General features: G+C 48.2%; 1 protein-coding gene across 2 annotated transcripts; it reads right to left on the reverse strand.

The window, feature by feature from the left end:
* Window positions 1-3,034: 3,034 nt before the first annotated feature.
* Pif1 (PIF1 5'-to-3' DNA helicase) lies at window positions 3,035-11,628 on the reverse strand. Of its 2 annotated transcripts, XM_052188002.1 has the most exons (13): window positions 11,506-11,628; window positions 10,397-11,191; window positions 9,517-9,649; window positions 9,310-9,435; window positions 9,057-9,210; window positions 8,853-8,967; window positions 8,621-8,727; window positions 7,131-7,270; window positions 6,758-6,864; window positions 5,664-5,751; window positions 5,416-5,561; window positions 4,380-4,571; window positions 3,035-4,204 (listed from the first exon to the last, which is right to left on the reverse strand). In XM_052188002.1, exons 2-13 carry the CDS (start codon window positions 10,940-10,942, stop codon window positions 4,145-4,147), a joined length of 1,914 nt encoding a protein of 637 aa, XP_052043962.1. In that variant the 5' UTR covers window positions 10,943-11,191; window positions 11,506-11,628; the 3' UTR covers window positions 3,035-4,144. The 2 variants fall into 2 exon arrangements, with proteins under 2 accessions (XP_052043962.1, XP_052043963.1); XM_052188003.1 differs by lacking the exon at window positions 3,035-4,204 and having other exon boundaries at window positions 4,387-4,571; window positions 5,397-5,561.
* Between the last annotated feature and the right edge of the window lie 8,010 nt (window positions 11,629-19,638).

The following is a 19,638-nucleotide window of genomic DNA, read 5'->3' on the forward strand; positions in this document are numbered from 1 at the left end:
CCCCCCAAGGCGGTGTTGGCAGTGGGGTGTGAACCCTGCCAAAGCTCAACGCGGTCGGGGGAAGGGAGCGGGACAGCCCCGCCGGCACTACTTTTTTCCTGCCATGCAGCTGGCCTATGGAGGATTCCCAAAGCTTGTCTCTGTGCTGCCCTCTACAGACCTAAGTGGCAAATGGTTTTTATGTGGTCCCCATTCAATTAAAAACTAAAGCTGGCTTTGGGGTTGGAGCGTGCTCTCTCCTTCTCTAAACCCACTCATGCTTGTTAAAGGAAAATCCAAAATCTCTGTCTCAGAAGAGCCACCTGGTATGGGACAGAGGAAAACAAGAAATAATGGACTGACTATTCTTTTGCCACTAATCTCTTAATCTTTTGATTTTCATTTGACTCTTTAAAACTTTTCAGCCGGGCAGTGGTGGTGCACGCCTGTAATCCCAGCACTCTGGGAGGCAGAGGCAGAGGCAGGTAGATTTCTGAGTTCGAGGCCAGAGTGAGTTCCAGGACAGCCAGGGCTACACAGAGAAACCCTGTCTCAAAAAAAAACCCCAAAACAAAAACCTTTTCCTTTTTTTTTTGAGACAGGGTTTCTCTGTGTAGCCTTGGCTGTCCTGGAACTCACTCTGTAGACCAGGCTGGCCTCCAACTCAGAAATCCACCTGCCTCTGCCTCCCAAGTGCTGGGATTACAGGCGTGCGCCACCACTGCCCGGCAAAACTTTTTTCTTTTTTTAAATTTTTTTTTATTGAATATTGTCTTCATTTACATTGCCAATGGTAAAACCTTTCCCAATATCTCCCCTCCCCTAAAAACTTTTCTTAAGGTATAAATATTACCTCAATTTCTATAAGATTACTTTTTTTAAAAAAAAAGATTTATTTATTTTTATATGTAAGTACACTGTAGCTCATTTCAGACACACCAGAAGAGGGCATCCGATCTCATTACAGATGGTTGTGAGCCACCAGGTGGTTGCTAGGATTTGAACTCAGGACCTTTGGAAGAATAGTCAGTGCTCTTAACCACTGAGCCATCTCTCCAGGCCCCAATCTATAAGATTATTATGTATATATAAATTTTCTGCCATCACAGAGTACTAACTTTAGAAGTAGTCTTCATCGAGCTTTCTGTAGATGTTTTCAGGTTTGAGTCTGAAGCAACTAGGAACAAAATTTGTGTATCTCACATGTGGTCCTCAAACCTTTTATTTTTATTTTTTTATTTTTGGTTTTTTTTTGAGACAGGGTTTCTCTGTGTAGCCCTGGCTGTCCTGGAACTCACTCTGTAGGCCAGGCTGGCCTCGAACTCAGAAATCCGCCTGCCTCTGCCTCCCAAGTGCTGGGATTAAAGGCGTGCGCCACCACTACCTGGCCAAACCTTTGAGAGATCTACTGAATATAGCGTTTAAAATGTTTATGTTTTCTATCATTCCTAACAGTAATCTTCACGGTTTCTGAGAGGATGGGGCCCTGCAATGAAATCCACCTGGATTGTGGGAACACTAACTGTTGGACAGAACTGCCCCATGCCTCTTCTACCACCAGGCTCTGTGCTGACAGTGGACACCTCTGGGTTGACTGCTGTGTTCTCCCTAGCCAGGACTGCCACTAAGCTGACAAACACCACCCAAAGATCAGCTTTGAACTACAAACTGCTCAGGACATTCAAATTGCCGGGCGGTGGTGGAGCACGCCTGTAATCTCAGCACTCTGGGAGCCAGAGGCAGGCGGATTTCTGAGTTTTAAGGCCAGCCTGGTCTACAGAGTGAGCTCCAGGACATCCAGGGCTATACCCTGTCTCTGAAAAAAACCAAAAAAATAAATAAATAAAAAATAAAGGACATTCAAATTGCTGAGCTCATATGAGACTGACACAGACATTGAATGGAACTTTAATGTCAAAAATACTTACACCTAAGACTGCCAAATACAGCCATGCTGGACTTGGTGGAAAGCTTGGCAGAAACAACTTCATTATTTTAAATATTTTTTTTTACTGTATTAGAGTTAAAAATCTTTCCTTTTTATTTAGACAAAAGGGGAGAGATGTTGCAGAATATTTGATCACAGTATGAACTCTGAGATTGCATTGTTTGCTAGGAAAAAAAAAACCTCTGTTTCTAGTTGTGGTGTGGCTCAGCCTTAGCACACACCTGGAATCCAAGAGCTTTCTGTTTGAATATTGTAAACAGGATTAAATAAAGTCAACCTTAGGTCAAAAGGCAGAGCACACAACCAATTGACAGAAGATGAACATAAGATTCCTAAGGAAAAAAGCATTGAGAGTAACAGAGTCAGGACAGATAGAGAGACACACAGGAGGTAGAAAGGAGGGGCATTCCATTTGAAGGAGGTTTTTTGAGACAGTGTGTGAGAGGGTGTTCTTGATGAGTCTGAGGAGGAAGGTCAGCTGGGTGTTTCCTCTCTGGGCTAGCAGGCTTTCACCCCAGCATCTAGCTCCCAAACAATTGAGATTTTGTAAAAAAAACAAAACAACAACAACAACAACAACAAAAAAAAACCCAATTGCTATTGGTAAGGCCCTGAGTTCCATGTCCAGAACCCAGGTCAGGTGCCTCATAGCCATCTGTCACTCTGGTTTCAGGGAGAGCTGATATCTCTGGTCTTACTGGCATCCTGGACCTGGCATTACAGTGACTCTATCTATAACCAGCTTGACATAGGTCCTGGGAAGCCGACTGCAATCCTCTGCAAGAGCACACTAGCCTGTTAGCCACCAAGCCATCTCTCCAGCCCCTCCACCATGGTCGTCGATGGCCCCTTCCCTATCAGAACTCAGGGGGAGCTGGAACCTAGGCCTGCTCTAGAGCAGCTCTGTCTTAACTTGTGGGTGACAGTTACTCTCCTGGGTGATCCATTGTTTGTCTCCACCTTCAGAAAACTCAGTTTTCCAAATGACAGTTGCTACAAAGAGAACCTCCTCACATCAGGTTGCCGTGATCTGGGCCCTTGAGGTGACTGGACAAGCATCTCTGTGTGCACTCCCTCCATGAGGGAGAGAGACCAGGCAGGAGGCAGTTACACAGTTCACAGTTTTATTTGGCTTCAATAAATACAACTGAGAGCATCTATCTCAGTGTCCTAAACATGACCTCTCCCCCCAAAACAGCCCATTCTGCAGTGTCTGTTCTCAGTCGGGCTCAGAATGATGTTTACTTGGGGCTGTGGTAGGCTGAGCTCAGCTGTGAAGGTAATTAAACTTCTATCTTGGGCTTGTGTCTGGCCTAAATCCCCTCTAGGCTCCTGCCATAGTTTGGATGGTTTTCCTTATAGGTTTCTGTGCGGGAAGCTTTGTCCCTAGTGTCGCAGTGTTAAGATGATGTAACTCCTAAGAGATGGATTTCATGGGAGGTAACTAAAGCAAGGGGGTCCTGTCTTCATGGATGGATTGATGCTGTTCCCCAGAAGCACTATCTTCTGTTGCTTGTCTCACATGATCCTGCCTGCACGTGTGCCCGCCACGTGGTGCCAGCTACCGTCAAACCCCAGCAAAGCTGAGCCTGGGCTGGTTCCATGCTCTTAATCTTATAGAACTATGAGCTTATATTAATTAAAAATAAATAATTTTTTCAGAAAGTACTCAGCCTTACATATTTTGTTATAATAACACAAAGAAAATTAGAACTGATCGTGGTAGCAAGATTGCTCTTCAGGTAGAAGTGCCGGCCACCAAGCGCTGTGACCTGAATTGAACCCCCAGAACACGCATGGGGAAAGAGAAAACCAACTTCCTCAAGTTGTCCTCTGATCTTCACATGTACTGTGCAAGCACATGCACACAACATAAATAAATGCAGACAAATAAATAAGACAGGCCCTGATGGGGGAGGGGCTGCAGCCAGCTCTGCCTCTCCAGTCTGCAGCTAAGAACTCTGTGCCTGTTGTGTTCCAGACTTGTAGAGAGCTTTGTCTTCTGGTAACCATTACCATTTCTAGTTTCTAACCCTGGAAGTCATTTCTCCAGGGAAACAGGTGAAACTGAGGCAAAGCTAGTTAAGTAGATGGGAAACGGTGTCCCTTGACTGTACCAGAGCTAAATGAGGGACAAAATACGGGCCTCTTCCCAGTTAATTCCTAGGGCCTTGACCCAAGAAAAAGCTAAAAGCTTGTCTTCTCTTTCAGCTGAGGTTAGAGGTTTGGGTCCATGTTCTCCAGATCTGAGTTTGCCTCCTCCTCGTCCTGGGACTCCTAGGTCAGAACCAGAAAGCCGGTCACAGGTTTGTGCCAATCCTCAGGGCCACAGCCTGAGGACCAATACCTCTTTCCTTCTGCCTCCACCCGAAAGGAGTCAGTAAAGATTCACTGCTAGGCCCCCTCTCAGTCTGCCCACACCTGGGAGGTCCATCTTTAGGTGACTCCTTACCAGACTGAGGCCCCTGCCCTGCCGCAGGGTGGCATAGAAACGCAGCACTCGGGAGTCACATCGAACCATCGTGGGGTCAAAGTCCAGCACGCGGAGACCCTGGAGGCTACGGGCCCGAGAGAGGGCCACATAGGCTTGACCACTGGCAAACACACGCCCCAGAGAGATCTCCACACAGTCCAGAGACATGCCCTGGGTGATAGAGGGACAGCTAAAGCCAGCTTTGCCTGAAGTTTCTCACATTCAAATGACTTTCACCAACCCAGCTACTGTACCCGGATAGCCTCGCCTATCCAGAGTATTTTTTTTAAAGATTTATTTATTCATTATGTCTACAGTGTTCTGCCTGCATGTATGCCTACCAGGCCTGTAGAGGGCACCAGATATGATTATAGATGGTTATGAACCACCATGTGGTTGCTGGGAATTGAACTTAGGACCTCTGGAAGAGCAGCCAGTGCTCTTAACCTGAGCCATCTCTCCAGCCCCTATTCAGAGTCTTAAACATCGGAGAGCTTGAGGGACAGAGTGTGAGAAAGAGCTCAGAAAATGGCCAGACAGGTACAGAGCTAAACTCCGCCTCTCCCCTCGCTGTGACTCCTGGGAAGCTTTCTCAGCACCATTTTTTCTGCCTGTATATCACCAACTATTACCAATTGTTATCTACACTTCATACAGTTGCTAACCTGTTCTGGTCACAGTCAGGAAATGGCAGAGGAGGGTCTAGAAAGGGAGAGAACATACAGTAGGAAGTACGTTAAAGAACTAAAGAAGAGTGTAGGGCGGGGGCGTGGCCTGGCTGGGAGCATGCTTGTGGAACAGGTGGGAAGCCCTGGGTTCAGACTGAACCGCAGCATCCACATAAGCCTGGCACTGTGGTGCATACGCGTAATAACAGCTTGCGGGAGACAGAGGTAGGAAGATCAAGGCTGACGTCCTCTACAGCTACGTAATGATGAGTTTGAGGCCCACCTGGACTCAGCATAGCCTGCCCACTCTGTCCCTATTTTTGCTCACCCTTGCACTGGAGAGTCACCTGGCTTTTGTGGATGGACATCGCCCAGGCCAATTGTAGAGGAAGCTGCTGCCGGCTGAGGTACTGGCCCCCAGTTACCTGTACTGTCCAGCGGTCAGTACGGATGACCTCAGTGACGCCACACAGGAACCGTACCCGGGGAAGCCCTGAGGAAGGCATGGAAAAGCCCCGCCTTTTAGCCTACGAACGGTTTGTCCTGTTGTGAGATAACCCCAAGCTGAATGACCCCTCCCTTCACTGCCACTCACCTCTCCCTTCTGACTCAAACCCAACTATTACCCCTCGGGCACCATTCACCAGGCCCCGAGACACTGCCAAGTTCTTCACCAGCATGACCTGCGGAGGAGGAAGTGCAGGGATGGAGCGGGACCCTCCCCGGGCCTGACTCCTCCAGCAGTTTAGGGTTCAGAGAGAGGGTAGGGGCTTCTTAGCCCAAGCACCACTGTGGTGACTGTGACTTCTGTGACAAGTTACCTTATTTTCCTGTTAATATCTTGGTCTTATCTTGTGTCAAAGGGGCTTAGTAGTCATCAAATTGCCCAGAAAGAGCCGGGCAGGGGTGGCACACACCTTTAATCCCAGCACTTGGGAGGCAGAGGCAGACGGGTTTCTGAATTCGAGGCCAGTCTGGTCTACAGAGTGAGTTCCAGGACAGCCAGGGCTACACAGAGAAACCCTGTCTGGGGGGCAGGGGCAACACAAACACTGCCCAGAAAGAAGGTGGTAAAGCCAAGAGTGTAACCTGCATCACAGGACTTTGAAAAGAGTTAGACCTAGCTGGGTTTCTAAACCAGCACTCAGGAAGCAGAGGCACATGGATCTCCAGAGTTCAAGGCCACCCTAGTCAACATAACAAGTCCTGCCGGGTCAACATACTTATCCTGCTTTAAAAACAGCGGTGGGGAATTAAGGGATTATGTCTGTCTAGAAGACCACAACATTTGAGGGATGACACTAGCACCTCCCACGCCTGTCTCTTTCAACCACAATGCCTGCATTTCCCACATGTGCCCAATGGACCCTGAGGAGAGTCTACCATTCTTGGCCATCCCCACAAAGGAGGAGTCAGAGTTGCCCATCTAGGTATACTACTATAGGGGTAGTATACCTCATATCATGGGGGATGTTACTATGGGGAGACATTTCACCTAGGAACTGAGCTTCAATAAAGAAGAGACTTGTCCAAAGTGGTGTTGCTTGACAGGGTTCTCGATGTTAAAAGAAGAAAAGAAGGGAAAAGCTGAAGACAGGAAAGGGGGCAGGGAATGGTCACAGGGGTCACAAGGGGCCTTGGTAGAGTGTTACTAATCGGGAACCCCACACACACCCATTTCCCACTCACCTGAGCCCCCAGTTTTAGCTGAAGGACACGGCTCACAGGACACTGGGCATCCAGAATCTGGCTTAGCTCAGGGTCACTGTCTACAGCCTCAAAGCTGTGTACATCACCTGGGAAAGCAAGAGTTGAGAAAACAAGTTATATATTGACTTGTGACTCATCTTCCACAAAGGTTATTAGATCAAGATGGCTATGGGGGATGAACTGGAGACAGACAACTCAGCTTTTGGGTTATAGTTTCATCTGTCAATGTACATAGAGCTTGGGCCCAGTTTGGTAGGGATGTGTGTGTGTGTGTGTGTGTTGTGGGGGAATTGTCACACCTGTTTGATGGCCCCTCCCGGCTGGTTTTGTCAAGCCCACGGGTTCTATTTACCTGGCAGTTCCCTCAGCCGCTTCTTGTTGGTAAGGGCCACATCATCCTGATGGGTGCATAGTCTTGTGGCTACGATTCCATCTCGTCCCACCTTATGGGCAGCTGTGGCCCTGAGCTGGCGGGTCACTTCATCTGAACATCTGTGGGGGCTGCAGTGTCAGACCAGAGAACCCTGGACACCAGAAAAGGTGGGGGCAGTATGGCCTGCTGCACAGGCCAAGTCTTGGGACCCCAAAGGGACACTAGGGAGAGATTTGCTGCTACCTAACCCCCAGCCAGTCTACTTGTCCCTCAGATGTGAGTATGGAGATAAGGATGCTGAACTCTGAATACAGGCAGACTTCCTGTTGTGTCTGCCTGAGGAACTGGCCACCTCGGAACTCAGTGTTCCTGAAGAAGCAGGAGATCATGAGTGACCTCGGCCAGAGGTTTGCAGGCCTGGGATAGGATGCTGGCGTTGATACACCAGAATACCGTCCTGTCATCAGATTGGCCTTTAGGGTACAATCTTCTAGCCACTTGCCTACTGCTTCGGCTGAAATAGCTAGCCCAAGTATTTTTTTCTTCTTTTTCTTTTTCTTGTGTATGTGTGTATCTGTGTACTACTACAAGTTAGAAGTCAAGGCTGAGTCTTCCTTGGTTACTTTTAGACTTTGTTTATTTCTTTGTTTGTTGTTTTTCGAGACAGATTCTCACTATGTAGCCCTGGCTGTCCTGGAACTATGTAAACCAGGTTGACCTTGAACTCACAGAGATCCACTTGCCTCTGCCTCCAGGGTGCTGATTTAAAGGCATGTGCCACTACACCTGGCACTTTTTACCTTTTTATCTCTTTGTTTGGTTTTGAGACATTCTCTTACTGAACTTGGAGCTTCTCACCAGACCAGAAAACCCAAGAATTCTCCAGTTTTGACCTCCCCAGTACAGGGATTTGCAGGCATCTGCTGTTACCCTCAGCTTTTTACACGGGCACTGGGGAATCCTCGTGCTGGTGTAACAAGCACTTCCCTGACCAGCTAGCCTGTGTTTCTATGTGAGGTATGGTATAAGGAGTGAGATAGTGTCTTCCTAAACAGCCCAGGGTACCCTCACACTCACTATCCTACACCTCAGCCTCTTGAGTCCTGTGGTTGCTGTTGTGTGCCACGTGCCCAGTGCCATAGCATGTATTAATTGATTGATTGACTGACTGATTGATTGGCATTATAACATTCTTGACTATACTCTATCCTAAGTTGTCCCAAACCTTGTTTTCCTGTACAGACTGCTCAATTCTGAGGACACACATCTCTCTCTCTCCCCTGGACTAGGTGTGGTTACCAAAAGCCTGCAAATCTTAGGACTGAGGAGGTAGGGGTAAGAGGATCAGGAGCTTAAGGTCATCCAAATTCCTGACCAGCCTCAGCTACATGAGGCTTGCCACCCCCCAAACATAATAATGTAGACCCATGCATACATCCTCATCCTACGGCGCCTTTTCCAGTACCCACCTGCCTAACCTCACAGCCTGCAGCAGAGAGATGAAGGTCTGATCCGCTTGCCTCCACACCTCAGTCAGCTCCAGAGTCACCGGCACACACCTCCTCCAGCTCTTGGCCTGGTGGGGAAAGGGTAGGGGTGAGTTGGGGAGCAGGGAAGGCTCCTCCACAAGCATAGGATCAGAATCAGGGCGTAGGTCCCTCACAAGCACGGTGTGGGTCAGGGTTACGGTGTGACCAGTACCTGAAAGCAGAATCGAGGCTGCTGGGAGCCTTTGGTCACTGGTGGCAACTGCAGGAAGTCCCCACAGATGATGAGCTGGATCCCTCCAAATGGCTTCTTCTGTTGCCGGATGGCTCTGGATGGGAGCAGATGCTGGGTGGGAAAACCCCGTGGGGAAATAACCAGACTCGGACCTCAGGGACTGCCCTTGCTGTACATACTGACCTGGCCACAGCTTCCAATTTGTCAAAGAAGTCTGCCTCTACCATGGAGATCTCATCAATGACCAAACGCTGGCAGTTCAGCCAGCCCTGTCGCACACCTGGCCGATGGGCCAGGGCCACACACTGGGCCAGGGGAGCCTGGCCTGAGCCGATGCCTGTGAGTGACACTATTCAGTGTGTGCTGAAATCCCAGCCCCCCTCCTTTGCCACAGGTCTGGCTTTCTCTTAACCCAAGCCCAGGGGCTCACACTAACCTGCAAAGGCATGAAGGGTGGTGCCCCCAATGTGGCAGGCTGCCACCCCAGTGCTGGCAGTGGCCACAGTGCCAGTAGGGGGCAGGGACCGCAGGATATGTTTCAGCAGGTAGGACTTTCCTGTCCCTGGGTAGTAGTAGGCAAAGTCAGAGCTGCCTGCTCCCCCTGGCACCCTAGGGCTGGCCACCACCTTATTCTTCCTGTTACCTGCACTCCCAGTAAAGAAAAGGCTCTGGCCTTTCAGGACCATCCTCAGCACAGCAGCCTGCTCTTCAGAAAGCTTCGGTTTGGTGGAGGGCATTCGTAGCTTCTTCACGGGCAGGGGCCACCTGGGAGCTTCCTGGGAGGAACAGGGCTGGCTCAGAACCTCCTGCCATGCTGCTTGGTCTGTATGCATTGCCAAACAGCCCCTTGCTTTGCCTGTGACTTCACTTGGAACTTTGAGCAGGTCTGGGTCATCTGAACTTAGTCCCGACAGATACTAGCCTCCATTTCTGGCTTTTCACCAGTTCAATGTCAGGCATCTTGGATTGGTTATCACACCTGATTGAATCTAAAAGCTCTGTCAGACCCACCTATGGTTTTCTCCATTGGGTTATTGCCTGTCCCTTTCTATTCTTTCCAAAAGTTCCTCTCTTCTGGGACTTTTTGTTTTGTTTTGTTTTTGTTTTTTTGTTTTTTTGAGACAGGGTTTCTCTGTGTAGCCCTGGCTGTCCTGGAACTCACTCTATAGACCAGGCTGGCCTCGAACTCAGAAATTCGCCTGCCTCTGCCTCCCAAGTTCTTATGGAACTTAATACCTGTTCTTCCTTCTTAAGTGTCCTTGCCTTGTCTCCACCGCTGCTGTTTCTTTGGATGTGGCCTGGATCCTAGTTTCCTGTTCTCAGTTTATCTAATCTTGGGGATTACTGGTGGGGAAGCATGGTTGATTTACACCTCACTGTCACCATACTAAAGTGATGTACGATGGGCATTTCAAATCACCAGCTGTCCTCCTTAATACTACCGACTATCTTCCCCAACCTTAGGCCTCTTGGGTTTCTCCTTACCTCAATAATAGCTCGCTCATTCCCTTTCTGGTTCTTACCGTACTAGGCTGGGATTCCATTGGCCGCTTTTCCAGAGCAGAATCTAGAGCCTTGGTGGCCGCGGCTCGCCGCAGTTCCTCTGGCTGCACCGGACTGATGGTGACAAAGTCTCGGGGCCGAGGACCGAGCAATTGTGCGCGGGCGGAGGCGGGTCCTGGTCCAGGGGCGACCGCCAACTTCAGGCGCAGCGTGCGCAGGAAGCGGCGCAAGCGCTCCGGGGGACAGTCGGAGAGCAGCAGCTGCACTGAGCCAGCCCCAGGGACGCCATCGGCGGGGAGCCGCAACGTGCTGCGCCCAGCTGCGGCGAAGCGGGTGAAGAGGCGCACAGCGCGCAGAGGAAAACAGCGTGGCCGCCCTGCGGGTCCCGGTGCCTGCAGTCGCAGCATTAACTCGCGACGTTCGTTTCGACCTAGGTTCAGCTCTGCGGTGCGCAGGGCCTGGCGCTTGCGAGGTTGCCCTCCAGGACTCAGCTCCTCCACGGCTACCCTGCACCGGAGCTCCGTGTCGTCACATTCGTCGGTCGCCGCCTCTGTGCTAGAAGGCATCTCCAGTGCCTCTGCAGGCGCGCAGAGACGGAAGCACACAAGTCACAGAAAGTCAGGATGTAACGGGGTATGGCTGCCGTGACAGAAAATCCTGTCCAGACCTCTTAGGGTCAACAGGTTGTCACTGGTAACAGAAGATGCCCCCAAGATATTCCAAGTACTCTGGAGCGAGGAGAAACGTCCTCTGCTGCAGTTCTCGGAGCAGTGGAAGGCGGCGTCAAATGCACTTAGGACTGGCGAGCAATTGTCCTGCAATGGCCACATTAGAAAAGTGTTCCTACTCAGAAAAGAATCTTGTTGAGGAGACCCTCCCATGCCAACTAGGGACTCGTCAGGGACTTCTACCCAGGAAGCAGAACAATAATCACACGTTGGGCGATGGGAAGGAGACTAGCTGGAAGTGAAAACAGCCTGAGACAGACACAACCCCTTCATAAACCAATTAGTAGGTATCAGGGTCAGTGTGATTCCAGTGCTTTGGAAAAGGTGAATTATTAGGGAATGTATGGAACCTCCCGGCCCAGGAATCTATTGTCCCTCCATCTGACCCCACGAATCTGTACCTCTCCCAGCGAGGATCACTAAAATAATCACGTTCTTTGCCTCGCATCTCAAGGATCCGATATACTCGTTGCCTACGGATGAAAAAACCGATCGGAACCGACCGGCAGCAAAGCTTCAGCATTAAGAACATTCAAATACTAGGAATAGAAAAATCACCCTATCACCGGCCTGGTCTTTAAATTCTCTAGCCAATCAAGGGTCAGGGTGGGGGCGTGTCCATGGGCGGGCGTTTCTTCGGCTTTCCTACTCTCTGAGGACCCGGTTGTACAGTTAACCAGAACCAGGCTTTTTGAGTTGGGGCTGCGTGCGTTTAGAGTTCCACGAGTAGGCGTGGTGGGGTAGGGAAAGGGCTGCGGCTCCGCGGCGCGTGGCCGACTCACCCAAGGCGGCTCTGAAGATTTGAGAACGCTGTGTGCTCTTCTCACTCCCACCGCCACCACGTGACTGTGCTTGGCCTTGGGGGAGAATCTACCTAGTCCTTTGCACACCCTGTTCCCACCCACAGAACCACTGTCTCTTATTCGGGCCTTTCCCTGGTCTAGCCAAGTCCGCTTCCCTGTTCCCTAATTCTTTTCCCTTCCCTTCCTGCCCACCCTACACTTGTCTCTTCTATCCAGCTGAGACCAGTGTCAGATGTCCAGTGGTTATAAAGGAAGCCAATGAGCCCTTGTTCTCAGCGAATCTTTACTCCTCTGGTTGCTTTGACTACTCAGAGAATTTATTCTTTTTAGTTGGGGCCTTGTTACATTGTGTAGGCTGGTCTTAAATTCCTGGCCTTCAGGGATCTTATTCCAAGCTATTCAGACCCCTAAATAGCTGTGACTACAGGTACCTGACAAGATCCAGCTTTGAAAACTTACTTTTAATTATTATTTTTCCTTCACTGAAGTTTGAAATTATATATCTTCTGGGTGGGTCCAGCCACCTCATTTTATAGATTATGATAGCCACTACAGACTAAATTCTCTCTTTTTCTTCTTTTCTTCCTTCTTCCCCCCTCTCTCCTTTCTTCCTGTCTGTCTGTCTGTCTGTCTCTCTCTCTCTCTCTCTCTCTCTCTTTCTCCTCCCCCTTACCCCTCCAAGATATCATGTATCCAAGGCTGGCCTCAAATATCTCTAAGTTGCTACTTACAGGGACATAACATTGAGTTTCTGATCTTTCTGCCTCCACCTAAATGTTACAATTCCATGCATCTAGCACTGTGGCCAGTCAGTTATGAAGATCAGAGTGTACAACCCTCAGATTTCTCAGATTTGATATTCAAAATAAGAATTATAAGAATTGTTTTACTTTGTGTATATGAAAGTTTTGTCTACATATGCACCACTTGTGTGCCTGCTGAATCCCTTGGAACTGATGCTCGTGAACCTCCATGTGGGGTCTGGGACGCGAGGGTTCTCTGCAAGCCCCACATGTGTGCTTTACTGCTGGGTCGTCTCTCTAACCCTGAAAATGTTCTCACTGGAACTGGGGAAATGGCTCAGAGGCTAAGAGCATTTGCTCTCAGCCCTCACAGTGGCTCACAACCTTGTGTTCCAGGACACACAACAACTTCTGGTACCCATTCAAGCATGTAGGCAAAACTCTCATGAACATATAGGTGTGTGCGCATATACATATATGTTTAAATAAATATTAAAAATTTAAAAACTATTCACCTCACATAAAAACTCTGTACTTACTAAGAATTTGCAATTCTTTATTCTCAGTCCCTGGTACCTAACATTTTATTATGAAAATATTCAGGCAAATACAATACAGAAAGGTTAAAAGAATTTTACTGTAGGACCTAAGCGATCATTCAGCAGTTAAGGCACCTGCCACCACTCCTGCCAACCTAAATTTGATCCTACAGACCCATTTGGTAGATGGATAGAACCTACTCTTCTAAGTTGTGTTCTGACACACATTTGTACCTTGTCTCTGTGTTTCTGTCTCTCTCTCTCTCTCTCTCTCTCTCTCTCTCACACACACACACACACACACACACACACACACACACACATACACACACACACACACACACACACACACACACACACACACACACACACACACGTTTTGTTTTTTTTTTTTCAAGACAGGATTTCTCTGTGTAGCCTTGGCTGTCCTGGAACTCACTCTGTAGGCTAGCCTCACCTGGAACTCAGAGATTTGCCTGTCTCTCTGCCTCTAGCTTCTTTTGGGTTTTTGAGACAGGGTCTTGCTAGACAGTTCAGGCTGGCCTAGGACATGCTATGATATACGTCTTGTACTAGCAATTCTCCTGCCTATGCTTTCTAAGAGCTGGGAATACATGATGCCAACATGCCCGGTTATGGAGTATGTGTGTATGTGTGTGTGTGTGTATGTGTGAAATTTTGGGTTTTTTATTGGAATGATTAGATTGATTCATTTTATTTTGTGTGGGAGGGTTTTGTTTGCATGTATGAATATTCACCATGTGTGTGCCAAGGTCAGCAGAGGACTTTGGATCGCCTGGAACTAGTTACAGATGGTTGTGAGCCACGTTGTGGGTGCTTAGGATGGAATCCAGGTCCTCTGTAAGAGTCATCTCTCAGCCAGGAAGGGATGGTACATGCTTTTAATCCCAACACTCAGGAAGGCAGAGGCAGGCAGATCTCAGAGGCTGAGGCTGGTCTTCCTCCAGGTAGCCAGGGCTACCCAGAGAAACTGTCTTTTAAAACAAACAAACAAACAAACAAAAACCAGCCATCTCTCCAGTTTAAGCATCTAAGTTCTCTGACTTATATTTTAATTTATTTTAAATATGCACATGGGCAAGGAGTTCTAAACTACAGAGTATGCACTATTTGATATTATTCGAATGTGTTAGACATTTTTCCCACCTAAGCTTTTGTAAGAGCAACAAGTGTGAGTCCTTGTAGAAAAAGAAAGCTAGAGCTCAACTTGACCACTCTGGCGTTTTAACAGTTGTTGGGCCCTCTCCTCCTCCCTGCCTGTCTGCCCTACCTCTGCTGTTCTGTCGTTTGGGTCTTGATTGGCCCATGCAGAGGGGCGGAGCCAGACTGAGATCTCACAACTGCCATCCAACTTCTTTCTTTGCTGCTTCGGGTTGTGTGCACATGCCACTCTGCTTGCTGCAGCAGCCATGAAGCCAAATTTGAGGGAGACATAAAGCTGTTTTTGGATTTCTTTTTCTAAACCCAAATCCTAGATTGGAGGCAGACATTTGGAGGGAAGACTTTCTTATAAATTTTGTTTTGTAAAACTCTTTCCAGGTCTTACCCGTTCTGCCCGAAAGGCCCCAGTGCACACAAAAGAAATAACTGTAACTTTATAGCAAAGGGCAGAATCATGTGACTGTAAAGAGCCCTACCGCTCCACCTTAGGGTCCTTTCTCTCCAAGTTTTTGCCCTCCTTCTTCCGCAATCTGAATCTTGCAAAGAAGGTGTGGTTAGGAGTGATGGATGAGGAAAGATTTTTTGATTTTGCACCTTCCAGAGCACAAGTGAGGCACTGTGGCTTAGGCCTGTGGTGGAAGCCAGCCTAGGCCACACTGTGACCCCCACCCCCACACATAAACAGTCCTAGACTCACTTCCAACTGCTTCCTCACCTCGCTTGGTGCTCAGTCCCCTCTCACTCCCTCATCTTCTTTCGCCCCTTTTTTTATTCAATATATTTTTTATTTACATTTCAAATGATTTCCCCTTTTCTAGACCCCCCACTCCCCGAAAGTCCCCTCAGCCCCCTTCCCTCCCCCTGTTTTCCCACCCAACCCTTCCCACTTCCCTGTTCTGGTTTTGCCCTATACTGCTTCACTGAGTCTTTCCAGAACAAGGGGCCACTCCTCCGTTCTTCTTGTACCTCATTTGATGTGTGGATTATGTTTTGGGTATTCCAGTTTTCTAGGTTAACACCCACTTATTAGTGAGTGCATACCATGATTCATCTTTTGAGTCTGGGTTACCTCACTTAGTATGATGTTCTCCAGCTCCATCCATTTGCCTAAGAATTTCATGAATTCATTGTTTCTAATGGCTGAATAGTACTCCGTTGTGTATATATACCACATTTTTTGCATCCACTCTTCTATTGAAGGATACCTGGGTTCTTTCCAGCTTCTGGCTATTATAAATAGGGCTGCTATGAACATAGTGGAACGTGTATCCTTATTACATGCTGGGGAATCTTCTGGGTATATGCCCAGGAGTGGTATAGCAGGATCTTTTGGAAGTGAGGTGCCCAGTTTTCGGAGGAACCGCCAGACTGATTTCCAGAGTGGTTGTACCAATTTGCAACCCCACCAGCAGTGGAGGAGTGTTCCTCTTTCTCCACATCCTTGCCAACACCTGCTGTCTCCTAAATTTTTAATCTTAGCCATTCTGACTGGTATAAGGTGAAATCTCAGGGTTGTTTTGATTTGCATTTCCCTAATAACTAATGAAGTTGAGCATTTTTTAAGATGCTTCTCCGCCATCCGAAGTTCTTCAGGTGAAAATTCTTTGTTTAACTCTGTACTTCATTTTTTAATAGGGTTATTTGGTTTTCTGGAGTCTAACTTCTTGAGTTCTTTATATATATATATATTGGATATTAGCCCTCTATCTGATGTAGGGTTGGTGAAGATCTTTTCCCAATTTGTTGGTTGCCGATTTGCCCTTTTGATGGTGTCCTTTGCCTTACAGAAACTTTGTAATTTTATGAGGTCCCATTTGTCAATTCTTGATCTTAATGCATACCCTATTGGTGTTCTGTTCAGGAACTTTCCCCCTGTAACAATGTCCTCAAGGGTCTTCCCCAGTTTCTTTTCTATTAGCTTCAGAGTGTCTGGCTTTATGTGGAGGTCCTTGATCCATTTGGAGTTGAGCTTAGTACAAGGAGACAAGGATGGATCAATTCCCATTCTTCTGCATGCAAACCGGTAGCCAGCATCAAACTAAATGGAGAGAAACTTGAAGCAATCCCACTAAAATCAGGGACTAGACAGGGCTGCCCCCTTTCTCCTTATCTTTTCAATATTGTGCTTGAGGTACTAGCTCGGGCAATTAGACAACATAAGGAGGTCAAAGGGATACAAATTGGTAAGGAAGAAGTCAAACTATCATTATTTTCAGATGATATGATAGTCTACCTAAGTGACCCAAAAAACTCCACTAGAGAGTTCCTACAGCTGATAAACAACTTCAGCAAAGTGGCAGGTTATAAAATCAACTCAAGCAAATCAGTAGCCTTCCTATACTCAAAGGATAAGCAGGCTGAGAAAGAAATTAGGGAAATGACCCCCTTCACAATAGCCACAAACAGTATAAAGTACCTTGGGGTGACTCTTACCAAACATGTGAAAGATCTGTATGACAAGAACTTCAAGACTATGAAGAAGGAAATGGAAGAAGACCTCAAAAAATGGAAAAACCTCCCATGCTCATGGATTGGCAGGATTAATATAGTTAAAATGGCCATTTTGCCAAAAGCAATATATAGATTCAACGCAATACCCATCAAAATCCCAGCTTAATTCTTCACAGAGTTAGAAAGAGCAATCCTCAAATTCATCTGGAATAACAAAAAACCCAGGATAGCTAAAACTATTCTCAACAATAAAAGAAATTCTGGGGGTATCAGTATCCCTGACCTCAAGCAATACTACAGAGCAATAGTGTTAAAAACTGCATGGTATCGGTACAGTGACAGGCAGGCGGATCAATGGAACAGGATTGAAGATCCAGAAATGAACCCACACACCTATGACCACTTGATCCTCGACAAAGGGGCGGAAAACATCCAATGGAAAAAAGATAGCCTTTTCAACAAATGGTGCTGGTTCAACTCCCTCACCTTCTATCTGCTGCCCCCATCATTTGGGGATCCAGTTGAAAACACCCTGTCTTTGATTCCTTCCCCACCTACCACTAAAATTCTATCTTCCTCCAAAATGTATAGAGTCTGTAATGTCCTCCCATTCTCATTCCACACCTCCTGGTTAGCATGTGTCACTTTGACTTAGTTAGGGTTTTACTGCTGTCAACAGACACCAGGACCAAGGCAACTCTTATAAGGACAACATTTAATTGGGGCTGGATTATAGATTCAGAGGTTCAGTCCATCATCTTCAAGGCAAGAATATGACAGCATCCAGGCAGGCACAGTGCAGTAGGAGTTGACAGTTCTACATCTGAAGGCTGCTAACAGAATACTCACTTCCAGGCAGCTAGAATGAGGGTCTTTTTTGTGTGTGTGTTTTGTTTTTTTGTTTTTTTCAAGACAGGGTTTCTTTGTATAGCCCTGGCTGTCCTGGAACTCACTCTGTAGACGAGGGTGGCCTTGAACTCAGAAATGTGCCTGCCTCTGCCTCTCAGAGTGTTGGGATTAAAGGCATGCGCTACCACCACCCTGCTTAGAAAGAGGGTCTTAAAGCCCATGCCCACAGTGACACGCCTACTCCAACAAGGCCACAACTCCAAATAGAGCTATTCACTTGGCCAAGCATATTCAAACCATGACACACTTCTACCTTAAATCACAGCAATAGATGGCTAGTCACCTGGAAGCTGGCTTCCATTCTAAGTCTTTCTCCAAACAGCAAGAAATGGGGTTGGTTTGGTTGGTTGGTTGGTTTTTAGAGACAGGGTTTCTCTGAGTAGCGTGGTTGGCTGTCCTTGAACTTACTCTGTAGATCAGGCTGACCTCAAGCTCATAGAAATCTGCCTGTCTCCTGAGCTGTGCAAGTGGGATTTTGAGTTGTTTATCTTCCCGTCCAAGGAACTCTATGCAGGATGGAATTGTTTCAGTCTTGGAGGAAACTGTTATACCACACTGTGGCTCTGGAACATTGTTTTCTATATCCTTCAAAAAAATTAATTTATTTTATGCCCAAGGGTGTTTGTCCTGCAGGTATGTGCGTGCTCTGCTTACATTCCTGGTTCCCGAGGAAGTCAGAAGAGGACCTCAGATCCTCTGTGGTTGGAGTTAGACGGTTGTGAGCCTCGATGTGGGTGCTGAGATTCAAAGCTGTGTCCTCTGGAAAAGCCACAAGTGTTCCTAACCAGTTGGCCATCTCACAACTCCTCTCCACCCTTTCGGTGTAAGGACCAGGTCCAGGCACGAGGGGCAGTGTGTTCCACCCTCTTCCATGTTGAACTAAAAGGACCCGGGAGCCCAAAGGCCAGCAGAGGGCAGTGAAAGAGAAGTTTGATCAACTGGAGTAGCTGAGGTTATGGCAGCCAGAGTCAAAACAGGTCATCATGAATCCATCCCACGAGTGCAAAATTCTGGGTTCTGTAGCATGCAGCACACCTGACTAGAAAAGGTCGTGTGTGCGCTCGCGTGTGCTGCTGGAGGTTTGGATGTGGCAGTCACCCTCCGAACCTGTTTCTTCAAAATAAAAATAAAAGTACATGGTAGAACTTAAAGGCTTTCTTCACTTTCTAGCAACGTGGTCAGGTCAGGGCCGAAGGGAGGGAGTTAGGGTGATGGAGTCAGCTCACAACACGAGAACCAGAGAGAGGTTGAGCGAAGGAAAGGAGAGCAAAGAGTTCGGGATATCAGAGACCCTCTATAAAGGAACCGAGTCCAGATTCTTGATTCTGATCATAAATTCCAAGCTCACGGCCCGGCCCCACCCTGAAGTTCCACAGACCGAAGACCATCGCCACTACTCCAACTTCGGGGAAGAAAGAGGACGAACCTCTTTGTGCACTCATTTCTGAACTGCCTTGGCAGCTGGATCCAGTCTTGCAACCCAGGCCCACTGGGTTAGCCAACCTCAAAGGCATCAGCTACCCACCGCCTCCCGGGCTTGCTTGGTCAGCCGCGCCCCCGCCCCGCCCCCGCCCTGCCCCACCCCGCCAGCATCCCTCGCCTCCGCCTCTGGGCCGGAAGCCCCCTCCCTCTCCGTATCCCCCACCTCCCCAGTCTCTACCCCCTCCCAGTCCCTCTCCCTGCTTTGGTCCGGGAAACCTCTGTCCGCCCTCTTCCTGCTACTTCAGCTCCGCCCAGGTTCTTCCGTCCATTCCCGTAGCTGAAGACCGGCCCCGCCCAGGATCCGCCCTGGCCCCGCCCCTGCACCCCCACCCGGCCACGCTCCTCACCGAGCTGCGGGAGAGGGGGTGGCTTGGAGGCTGCTGCACCCTTCCCTGGCCCCGCCCCCAGCCCCCGGAAGCCCCTCC

Source organism: Apodemus sylvaticus, chromosome 7 (genome assembly GCF_947179515.1).
Source record: "Apodemus sylvaticus chromosome 7, mApoSyl1.1, whole genome shotgun sequence".
Classification (NCBI taxonomy): Eukaryota; Metazoa; Chordata; class Mammalia; order Rodentia; family Muridae; genus Apodemus; species Apodemus sylvaticus.